Source organism: Geotrypetes seraphini, chromosome 15 (assembly GCF_902459505.1).
Source record: "Geotrypetes seraphini chromosome 15, aGeoSer1.1, whole genome shotgun sequence".
NCBI lineage: Eukaryota > Metazoa > Chordata > Amphibia > Gymnophiona > Dermophiidae > Geotrypetes > Geotrypetes seraphini.
In genome coordinates, this window is record NC_047098.1 from 42885264 (window position 1) to 42897333 (window position 12070).

Here is a 12070-nt window from a genome sequence, read left to right on the forward strand (position 1 = left end):
CTTTGTTCAAGGTCACAGCAGTGTACTAAACAATGCTTTGTGTAATATGTTGCAGTAGTGTAAACACAAATACAATTCCACTTGGCATATTTTTAAATGAGTCAATTTTCATGTATCAGAAAATGAGGTCTAGACCACTCAAAATCTTTTTTGATACATGATTCTACTTGGAAGGTAATATGCATCTGTTTCAACAATCAAGAACTTGTACAGGATAATTCTTTTGTTTATGTTCTTAAATTACTCGGATGGGGATGGGTTTGACTTTTCCTTACTGTTTTGTCTAGCATCTTTATAGCAGCGTTATCACACACTGTCAACTAGGGGGAACAATAAAACTCTTGGCACAATATCTCTATAGACTCTAGCTCTGTCTGCTGTCAGCTGTTTGAGAGTAAGAAATAGATTTGTTTTGTAAGCAGTTCATTCTGTAAGCTTTAACTTAGTGGTTTGAGGAGAATAATGAATACCTTTACAAACAGATGCGCAGGAAAAATTGTAACCATGGCTATAACTGTGCCTTGCACACTGATGCCCCCCCCCCCAACACCAGACTAACTCCTTGCCTCACTTAAATACATAATGCAGCATCTCCATCTACCTCTCTCCAAACCCCCCATATGTGGGCTAAAAACCATACCCAGCAAGTTCAATGTGCCACAGAGCCTTCCACTCAAGCATGGCCAGGCACTACTGGATCCTGATTATACAGCAATAGGAAGAGCCAATCAAAGGGGGGTAAGAAATTCCTAGAATGTACCTGAACAGGATGCTCCATGGAGCACCGTCATGCCTGCTGAATATGGTCCTCACCTGCATATGGAAGGAGGACCCTAGGAGGGAGAGGGCAGGAAAGGAACAAGTGGAGGCTGCACTGTGTTTTTGGGAGAAGGGGCAGGAAGGAAGCACTCTGTTCTGCAGCCTATACCCAAATTGTTTTAGCACCGATGAGACTACACTGCTTGCAAATACCTCGCTAAAGCCCTCATCCATTGTTTCTTAGTTTATAATACTAAGGAAACAAAGGAGCCAAGGAGAGGGTTGAGATTGCTGGGCCAATCAGGGGCCCAGCAGAAGAAAAAGGCAATGCTGAAGGAGGAGCTGGCCAATCAGTAGACAAGGTGGGCCTGCCAGAAGAGGGGGCCAATGGGAGAGGAGACAGGCGACACCAATCACTCAGATCAGCACATTTGAGCAAATTGAAGAAAGGAGAGTCACTGCCTAGCAATAATAGGCTGCATCAATCGGATACCAGGGAGGAGAAGAACCCCAATGGAGACTGGGAAGAAGGGACCAGGAAGCAGGGCAGTGAGGAACCATGCAGCTGGCAAGAGAGAGAGCAGGCATGCCCTGCGAGAACAGCATGGAATGAGAAGGACCAGCCCAGACAAGTGGGAGAGAAGCAGTCAAGATGGAAATGGAGGAAGAGCCACTGGCTGGAATGAAGAAAAGCTGTAGGCTACAAAAAGGGAGCTGCTATTGGAAGAGGTGAGCCTTTGGTGAAGCTGAAGTGAGAAGGCTGGGGGGGGGGAGGAGATAGGGGAGGGTTGCAGAAGAGAGAGAGAGTCCAGCCACGGAAATACTGTGCTAGAGGGGAGAGAAAGAGAGCCCAGCTGGAAGCAGGGAGGAGAGCTGAATGTGAGACCCCTGAGAGAAAGGAGAAGAAGCCTAGGTGAGCCCCAAGCAGCCACACCCCGTACTCTGAGAATTTTGCTTTGAGCCTGTCCCTCACCCCAAGAATGCTTAAAGCCTATTCTAGAGTCTTCCTCTGGGGTTAATGCTAGTTAGTCAGTACAGGAAGGGTGGGAACAACCAACTGAGAGGGATATAGCAGATACTTCTGTTGGATGGGCTAGTAAGGAAGCCCTCCGTTTCTCTTAATTTTCACAGCTTCCTTCTCCCAGTGGATCTTGTCTCTTCATCAATCTCTCCAGTGGTGGTTGAATCTGACAAATCTCTCCAGAGGCTTGCTGTTTCACATTCCTCCACATCGCAAAATATTCATGATGGATGCGTCTTTGTATGCTTGGGGAGCTCACCTAGATGGTCTCAGGACTCGGGGGGGTGATCTGCTCAAGAAGACATTCCACATCAACCTGTTAGAGCTGCGGGCAATTTGCAATACTCTGAAAACGTTTCAAGATCATTTCTCCAATCAGGTCCTCATTCGCAAAGACAATCAATTAGCCATGTACTACATGAACAAGCAGGGAGAATTAGGCTCTCTTCCTCTGTGTCAAGAAGCTGAGCACATGTGAAACTGGGCAATCCCTTGAAACATATTTCTCAAAGCCATATATTTATAAGGGAAACAGAATGCTCTAGCCAACCAAGCTCAGCAGATTTCTTTGGCCCCACAAGTGGATTTACAACTCCAGTCTTACACTACATCTTCTCACTATGGGGGATGCCTAAGACTTGTTTGCATCTCCCCACAACCACAAGTTGGCTCATTTCTGCCCCAGACAGTACTCCTCTCATCATCTGGAGGCAGATGCTTTTCTTCTGGATTGGTCACACAAGTTCCTGTATGCCTTTCCACCAATCCCTCTAGTTCTGAAAACGTCAGTCAAACTCAAACAAGAGTCAGCCACCATACTATTTTTTATTTCTATAGCGCTGTACATTTTAACATACAATAGACAGTCCCTGCTCAGAAGAGCTTACAATCTAATTTAGACAGGACATTACAGGATTGGGGAGATTATGGTAGAGGAAATGATACAGTGGGTATAGGTATCCTAATAGCTCCTATGTGGCCCAGACATCTTTGGTTTTCCCTTGTATGTCAATTGAGTGTCAAGTATCCAATTCCATTGCATATCTTTCCATCTCTACTCACTCAGAATCGAGGATCTCTGTTACATCCCAATCTACAATCTCTATACCTAACAGCTTGGTACCTCTCAACCCAACTTCAATAGATTTTAACCATTCTGACCCACTACAAACCATTATAGCTGCTTACAGACAGCCTTCTACTCAGCATTGCTATCAACTCAAATGGACACCTGGATCCTTCCACATCTTCTATTCCTTCAATATTGGACTATATTTATCCAAGTGTGGGCTGAAAACTACTTCGGTCAGAGTTCCTTGGTGCTATTAGTGCTTGCCTTGCTCCTTTCAACAATAAACCTCTGGGTACTCATCCACTTGTTTCCCAGTTTATGAATGGACTCTTGAACTTGAAACCTCCATTGAAACCACCTCAAGTTAATCTGGGATCTCAATATGGTTCTTGCCAGTCTGATGAAACTGCCATTTGAATCACTGGCATCTGTTCATCTTAAGTTTCTAACTTGGAAAGTGGTCTTCTTGCTCTCTCTCGCTCTCTCTCTCTCTCTCGCTCTTAGAGTGAGTGAACTTCAGGCACTTGTTTGCGACCCACCTTTTTACAGTGTTTCATCATGACAAGATGATTGTCGGAAATCATCCTAAATTCTTTCCCAAGGTAGTTGCAGAATTTCATCTGAATCAATCCTTTGTGCTTCTGTCTTCTTTCCAAAGCCTCATTCTCACCCTGGAAAAATTGCTCTTCATACATTCGTGCCTTTGCTTACTATTTACAAAGAACTAAGCCACCCAGGACTTCAACTGTTCATCTCTTTGACCCTAACAGGTTGGGGCCTACCAGTAACAAGAGAACTATTTCCATTTGGTTAGCAGCCTCAATTTCCTTCTGCTATGCTCAGGCTGGTCTGCAGCTCAAGGGACATGTTACAGCACACAGTCCGAGCTATGGCAGCATCATTGACTTTTTCTTGCATTCCACTCCCATTGAAGATATTGGCAAAGCAGCTACTTGGTCCTTAATTCACACATTTACATCTCGCTACTGTCTAGAATAATTTTCCAGATGAGATGGTCATTTTGGCCAAGCAGTTTTACAGAATTTATTTTCATCTTAATGGCCAACTCTCCCTCCATCCCATTTCAGTAAGCTAGAGAGGCCTGCTTGTCCAAGGATAAAGCAGTTACTTACCGTAACAGGTGTTATCCGGGGACAGCAGGCAGATATTCCCACATCCTTCCTACCTCCCCTGGTTTTCTTCTTAGCTTGTTTATGAAACTGAGGAACTGCGAGCCAACGTTGAGCGGGAAGGCACTCGCACAGTATAGACAGTCTCAAGCTTCTTAAAAAGTTTAAAGTGACAGTACACTTTTAGCACTGTCCATATCAGGCTCCATGGTTGATGTCGCCCACATGTGAGAATATCTGCCTGCCATCCTTGGATAACGCCCATTACGGTAACTAACTGTGCTTTCTTGCCTGTACTTGTTTCTTGGTTATTGGTGTAGATCTTTGCTCATTGTCTAGTGGTTTTTGATATATCTAGCAAAAGAATGAAGGCAGCAGTAGTAGCAGTCAGCCAAGACTCTGTGGATTTAGTGTGCACTCAACCATGAAGAGTATTGGGTTTTACCAGCCCTAAAAAGAAGGGGCAGCACCTAAATCTCAGGCACCTTGTTGCTACCACTACTGGGCATACTCCTTAGTAGGAGATTATAGGTGCCAACACTTCAAAATGATTAGGTATCCACTATACACATTGCTCCTCCCTGGATATAATGGTGCTTGCTCAGTATTAAGGATGCTCAGCACCCACTGGCATCTACAGAGCTGGCTCCTATGGTAGAGGTCCACTGGAAGGGAGAGCAGTCCTGTTTGTGGTAACGTTTAGTGTCTCAATCCATAGTTTGGGGACCACTAGTAGTGTGTTTTGAGATTGTGATCAGACTTGTAGGGATTACATCTGAAATTCTTGTTTGCGTCTTTAATATTTTTCTTTTTCACATTTAAACACAGGTTGGTAAAAGTTCCTGTAACAGAAAAGAGGAGCTCTGCCCTAGAACATAGCCGCGTCCAGAAGCGTGTGGAGCCTGCTCCCACACACAACACCTGCAGAACCACGGCCTTTACCTGTGTTTTCCGCTGTTTCCCGTGTGACCCTTCCTGTGGGAGTGCCTCCTGGGCCACCCCAGATTTCACACAACATTCAGTGGCTCCAATGGTGAAAATGACAAGGTCCAAGACTTTCCAGGCTTATCTGCCTTCCTGTCACAGAACCTACAGCTGCATCCACTGCAGAGCTCACCTTGCCAACCATGATGAGCTGATTTCCAAGGTGTGTGAGTACATGGGTTCTTGAGCCTAATGAGAACTCTGATTAACCTACTCCTGGCATCCTGAAAAGTAGCCATAGTTATGGGCAAGAAAAGCAGGAGAATACTTTAGCAAAACAGATGCTTGTAAAATAGTTATCTTGAAAAGGAAGCAAGTTGGCATAGTTGAGGAATGTTATTCTTGAAGGACACCGAGGACAAAAATATGCCATTTTATGTAATACAGGTATACACTTTTTAACCTTGGTGATCATGCTATCAACCTGTGATATAACAAGGTAGACCTGAATTGGGAAAATAACTGATATCATGGTATTTCTAACAAAGAATTCATGTTGAATGGTTATATGAAGCTTCTGAAATATAAACTTGTAACTTGTAAATGGAGAATATGACTTACAGAATTTTGTGGTCCGAAGAATGTGGCATTAAGTGCTTCCATTTGTATAGATTTGCAGGCAGAGGTGAGTTTATAGTCATATACATGCATTAGTAAGCTTTATAAAAAAATCAAACCAAAAACCGACAGGACCATTCAAGGGAATCTGACATGCTAGAGGAATCTTCAGCTGTGTATTCTTCCCTCTCCCCCTCCCTTCACTTCCAAAGTGGATGTCCAGCATCTCTCCTTTCCTTGCTGCTAGCCACATTGGTGACATGTCTACAGAAGACTTCATGCAGCCAATATGAACCTTAAGTATCCCTGCATGCTCAAGACCTGCTGGATTCCACCCCCTCAAAAATGGGAAGATCAGAGGAGCAGAATTCTTCAAGCCTTAAGTACATACAGATACGAAAGGCCCCACACTAGCCACAGAGTCTTTTGAGGACACTGGTATCAGTACTGCTCTTCCTCTAACCTCTCCATGCTGCATCTTCTCGCTGCTCTTCCACCCCTCCCCACCCCTCCACTAATGATACTGAAGGTTCGCCCAGGGCAGTATCACTAATCTAAGGTCTCACCCCATTATTCGTTGAATGTCTGCCTGCCTATCAACCCTGTTCTTCTTGCTACCCTTTACAACTGTCCCAAACATGCTTAAATTCTGTCACAGTACTGGTTTCCACTACATTTAAAATTTCCATTTGTTCTTACCAAGGGCTTGTAAAATTTAACAAGACCTGGATTAATTAAGTGAAAAGGCACGAAAGTGTGAAACTAAATTTTTTCATTTAGACTTTATAACACTTATGTTAAGAATTAAGAAGAATGTTATTGTGGTACAATGTTCCAGCAAGGAAACATCTTATACTTGATAGAGAGATGGACCAGTGATACCTGTCAGCTGAAACTGAGTTGCTTTTGTGCCTGAGATCCTCTTGTGTGCATGTCAACATAAGAATAGCCATACTGGATCAAACCAATGGTCCATCTAGCCCAGTATCTTGTTTACACAATAGCCAATCCAGGTTGCAAGCTTCTGGCAAAAACCCAAATAGTAGCAACATTCCATGCTACCAATCCCAGGGCAAGCAGTGGCTTCCCCTATATCTGTCTCAATAGCATATTATGGAAGGATCAGTGACTTTACAAGATCACAAAGACCAGGAGTGGGATTTGAAAACCCACTATGCTAACTATTGGGTTGCTACTCCTCTGTCAGGGGATTAAAACATCTGCCACCTCTCAGCCCAGAATTCTTGCATGCTGCAGATGTGGACAAGTGTATTACTACTTAGGATCTGCACTAAAATATAGCTTACCCTACTTCACTCTTCACATGCCTTGACATGCCACGTTTCTTGAAACAGATGCCAAGACGTAAACCATTTTTGCTGGATTTGTCCATAAAAGTAAGAGCTTTTCAAAGATGGGGGAAGCTTAAGATATTTTGCTTTACCTTGCTTGGTTAAGAGGGGGAAGAATCTACAATAACAAACAGATTCATCTTATTACTTCCAAGCTTATTTCAGCACAAACACAATGCTGAATGCATGGAAATCTTGTCTAAATTGTCTAGTAAGTGCTGCTGCCCTCCTAAGTTACATTGTGGACCCTCAATGCCAACCTTATCGTGTGTTGTTTTTTTGGAGTTTTTTTTAGTTGTTTTTTTTAGTTGTTTTTTTTAGTGAAGTGTAAGTGGACGTAACACCTGAAATGAAACAAAAACTAACTATAGGTCAACATTTGATACTTGTTATGTTTCCTTAGATTCTTGAGACAACAGTAGGAGAAGCAAGATTTGTGCTGTCCTGCAGGAATACTTACAGGAAGTTCTAGCTTTATAAAGCATTTGACTCTTCTGTGAAAATACTATAGTTACAAACCTGTGTTTGCCAGTGCCCAGTGAGGATAGTAATAGAAAACAGTTGTCCTACGTGGATTTAAATACAGCAATGCTAATCCGGAATTGCAGAAAGGCTTCTTATAGCTGCCCTCACATGTACATACGTGGAATGGAAATTTTAAAACCAAATGGACTAGTTCACTTTTGTATTCCTCTGAAAGTTGCTGAATGTCTAGTGGATCTGAGAGTTTTTTTTATTTTCTGACTTGAGGCCAGATGTACAAAAATCATCGTCTAAATCCTGTGAGGCCAATTAATTGTCTGATTTGAAAATGGCGATTTGATGATCAAATAATTTCGCATGCAAATTCCTGGAGTTCCTCCATAATCCCATGTAGATTTGAAGATGTGACCATAGACCAAGAGTTCTTAACCTTTTTTTGGTTCCTGCACTTTTTAACTAATCAATGAAACCGTCTCACCTCCTTCCTAAACAATTGTCCACCAATTGTCCCCCTCAGCTATTCTCATCCCTATCCCCAATTCTCTTGATTTTAGATTAACTCATCCTTCTTCCCATTTGTAAAGGTATTCCACCCAAATTGTTTTCCTCTGCACCCCAATCTCTGACTAGATACTTCCTTTTGATTCAAACCATCTTGGTTTTCTTCCATTTGCAATTTGTATCCCAGAAAGTACTTTTCTGTTCCCCTTACATCTCATACACTCATTGTATGTATCTTGTTGTAAACATCTCTTACTTCTTGTTGTAAACATCTTACTCTCATTGTATGTAACTTCTTGTAGACCGCTTAGAACTTATGATATAGCGGTATATAAGAAATAAAATTATTATTATTATTATTAATGACTAATGTACCCACGGCTACATGTGTCACTGAGCTACTAACAGTGCTAACATGTTGCTAAAATTACAGTAATGGTTATACTACAGTAACTGTTAACTGCCTTTACCCTGTCTAGAAAGTTTCAATAAATTGCCTCTGATTTCAAGACCCTTCTCTGCATCCTGTTTGACCTCTTCCCACACCCTTGGAGGCACAGGCACTAGTGGTTAAGAATCCCTGCTGTAGACAATACACTTCTCCCTCTGTATTCGTGGTTTCCGTATCCACGGTTTCACTTATTCACAATTTTTCGTCGGCTAACTCTGCCCCCCAAAATTACATCACTCTGAAAATCGCTGTTTCTATGCTCTGCTTTCTTTCTTCCTTGCGCTGAGAATTTTGTGTTTTGTCTGTTTGTTATTTTTTCGGAAGGAAGTGTGTGTGTGTGGGGGATGGGGTGCAAGAAGGGTAGAGTGAAACGGTTACCCCTCTGAGGACACCCCCCCCCCCCCTCTGTATACTGCAAGATGATTGGCTGGATTTCGGCAGGCCTGGGCCGCCCATTGCTGTGGTGTCTTGTCAGTCGCAGGGCTTCAGTGCTCTGTGTCAATGTCAGTACCTCTCGATCCTTACCGGAGGCGTGTACGCGTGTCCCCCACCTCTTCTTTGTCCTGTGTGTAAAATCGGAGTGGACATTGAATGTAGCCGGCTGCGGGATTAGTGCAGAGCATGGATTGGGGGGCTTCCACCGCCAGCCTGGAGGAGAGAGTGGAGAGCAGAGCCTTTCCAGTGCATTCACATTGAAAGGGAGCCTGGAGCACGGGGAGCCGCTAATCATGTCCAAGGTAAGGAAGGGGCGGGATGGTGATCGTTGGTGCCGGCCCGCCATGCACGCAACAGCTCTTTTAAATCCATGTAGTACACTACTGCATTCGGGTTTTAATGGTAAAAACGCTGACTTTTACAGAAAACCGCGAATAACATATTGAAAAGTTATTCGTGTGGTTTTTCCATATTTGCGCTTATATCCGGTATGCATCCACCGCGAATATGGAGGGAGAAGTATAAGTGACTGAAAACCATGCTATTCAAGAAATTTGTCAATTGATTTAACTAAACCTTCCCGACTCCCCAGATCTTAATGCATTTTCCAACTATCAACCTTGTAATCTCCCTGGGAATGCCCAGGCCAATTCTTTTGTAAACCACCTAGAACTGAAAGGTATTGGCGGGATAGACACCAATGTAATGTATTTTTCTAGCTTCTATTGACCATCCCTCTCTCATCCAGATATTCAAGGCTCTGACTGTTGAGGCACTGCCTTCAAAGTATTATATGCTTGGCACCACTGATTGGCCAGTAAAGGCTGCTGCCATCGCTGTCGCAATAGACCTATGGAGAGAATAGAATGAGTTGGCCTAGGGTTACCATATGTTTTTCCTTTTTTTGGGGGGGGGGACAACTTTAGATATTTGCTCCAGTTTTGTGTATTAGGCTCATAACAGGATATTTTTCCAATTACAACATACTACCCACATGAGAAACCATCTTTTGGCCTATTCATCCAGATAGCCTAAAGAGGCATTGCTGATTTCCTTTGGTATTTTTTTGCTGGTGGAATCTGTCAAAGGAATTCTGTTCATGTAATACAACTTTAATATGTCATGCATACACTTCTTCTACATGTATCTCAGAAGTCAGTCAAAGTTGAGGGATGTATGCTTGGGCTTATTCTGTCAAACTCAAATCCAGAAGCTTTTGAAAAGTATATTGTCTATTGCCGCACTGTAAATCAATCTCTGTTAATTAATTAAATCCATTTACACATTTTTCTATGACTTAAAATATTTCTTTAACAAAGGTAGTGAACATTTTTTGTCCTTTGTCTCCACCTTTATATGTATGCTTTTTGGGGGGGGAGGTGGTGGGTGTGTAAGCTCTGCTAATCATGTACAACCATCATAGTGACAGCCTAAGCAACAGCCTATTGACTTGGGGCATCCTCACCATATGTGCTGGAAATCTAGTTGCTTTAGTTGTATAGTGGTCAAGAGAAAATGAAGGCTCCAGTATATTTAGCTTGAAGAAAGTTCCCCCTTGGGATTACTGTGATCTACCTACACTGAAAAATGAGCTCCAAAACAAAGCCATTAACTTGCACCTGCCCTTGCTATAAACTTATACAGTTAATCAGCCTTTGTGTGATTCTGTCTATGAATCCAGAAATGAGAATGGATGGCTCAAGAGAGCTTGGAATTGTTTATGTGCATACTCTTAACAAAACTTAGTTTAGTACGAACGCTAAACTTCATGGTTCTTCAATAGCAGTTCAGAGCCTTGAGCTAATTTTCAGTGGGGTTCACTAACATAATAGCATAGTAAATGATGGCAGAAAGACCTGTATGGACCATCCAGGCTTCCTACCTTTTACTCTGTGCAGACTGCACCCTTTTGTGCACTGTTCAGTATGTCATTTTAAGGTTTTATGCTTTGATTTTGCTGAGTGAGGATCTAAGGGGAAGAAAAATTCCATTGGCATATCTTGCTGGCATTCAAACTTAAGAAAAAGTAAACTTGGTCTTCAGTAGGTTTTCGTTGTCCTCCCCCTTACTTTTACTTTTTTAGTTCTGTACTGTGCTTTTCAGCAAAGTCAGTTTAGGCAACAGTGTAGCCTTAGAGTCTCTGTTAGGGTTTTATATAAAAAGTGTTTTGTCTAGATTTAGTATTTTAGGTTGCATTTCAGAGCATAAGATCAGATTAGAGCACAGATAACAGTTGAGAAAAGTCATGACTGGCATATAGTTATACCAGGCTATAATCTGTTCAGGAAAGACAGGGCAAGAAGAAAAGGAGGGGAAGTGGTGTTATATGTTAAAGATCACATAAAACACACAGAAGACAGTGGGAACAGACAATGAACACTCCACTGAAGATCGCTGATGTAAGGACACGTACATAAGCTGTGGACCTGACAGCACTGTGTTTCGGCGACTAAAGACGCCTGCATCAGGGGTCACCGTAGCATTGTAATTCACGGATAACAGGTCCATTGTTAAAACAAGACTGGGTCAATCAAACGTGCATTATCCATGAATTACAACGCTGTAGTGACCCCCGATGCAGGCATCTTTAGTCGCCGAAACACAGTGCTGTGTCAGGTCCACAGCTTATGTATGTGTCCTTTATTGAAATAAAGATTTTTTTTTTTACATCAGCGATCTTCATTGTCCGTTCCCACTGTCTTCTGTGTGTGTTTGAACCCATGGGGTTTTTTTTGTCCTGTTGGACTTTTTGGTGTTTGTCTAAATATCACATTAAAGCTATACACTTATAGGATCAGGAAGAGGCACTGGCTCAGTCAGAAAAGAGGGAATCGATCTGGAAAGAGGGAATGGAAAATGTATTTACAATGGTGTGATTTACAAGCCACCTTCAAAGACAGACGTGAACAGATTTAATAGTAGATATACAGAATGTAGCTGTAAAACGGGAAGTTTTACTAACAGGTGATATAATCATGCCAGATGTTAATTGGGGTATCCCTATTATGTGTTCTTCTAGAAGTAGGGAAATCTTGGATTCTCTACAAGAACTGTTCCAGCAGTTGGTAATGGAACCCACACTGAACTTGGTGCTTACAAATGGGGAAAGTATTTCTGATGTTACAGTAGGTAATCTGGCATCCAGTGATCACCACATGGTGTGGTTCAATATTAGGACAGGTGTAGAGAGGGCTTATTCAAAAGTAAAGGTTCTGGATTTTTTTAAAAACGACCCCCAAAACCTTTGTTCAGATGGGGGATTATGTCAAGGGATTGTCTGGATGGGAATATCTGGAAGAAGTAGGAACTAAGCGAGCAAAACTG

At 42.5% G+C, this 12070-nt stretch overlaps 1 protein-coding gene across 4 annotated transcripts in view; it reads left to right on the plus strand.

Annotated features, from left to right (window-relative positions):
- Positions 1–12070, plus strand: part of YPEL2 (yippee like 2) — a 168743-nt gene that overhangs the window by 12043 nt on the left and 144630 nt on the right. For all 4 annotated transcript variants that reach the window (XM_033922082.1, XM_033922081.1, XM_033922085.1 and 1 more), the window contains exon 2: positions 4811–5129. In XM_033922082.1, the coding sequence (XP_033777973.1) occupies positions 5013–5129 (117 nt within the window). In that variant the 5' untranslated portion in view covers positions 4811–5012. The remainder of the gene's footprint in view (positions 1–4810; positions 5130–12070) is intronic.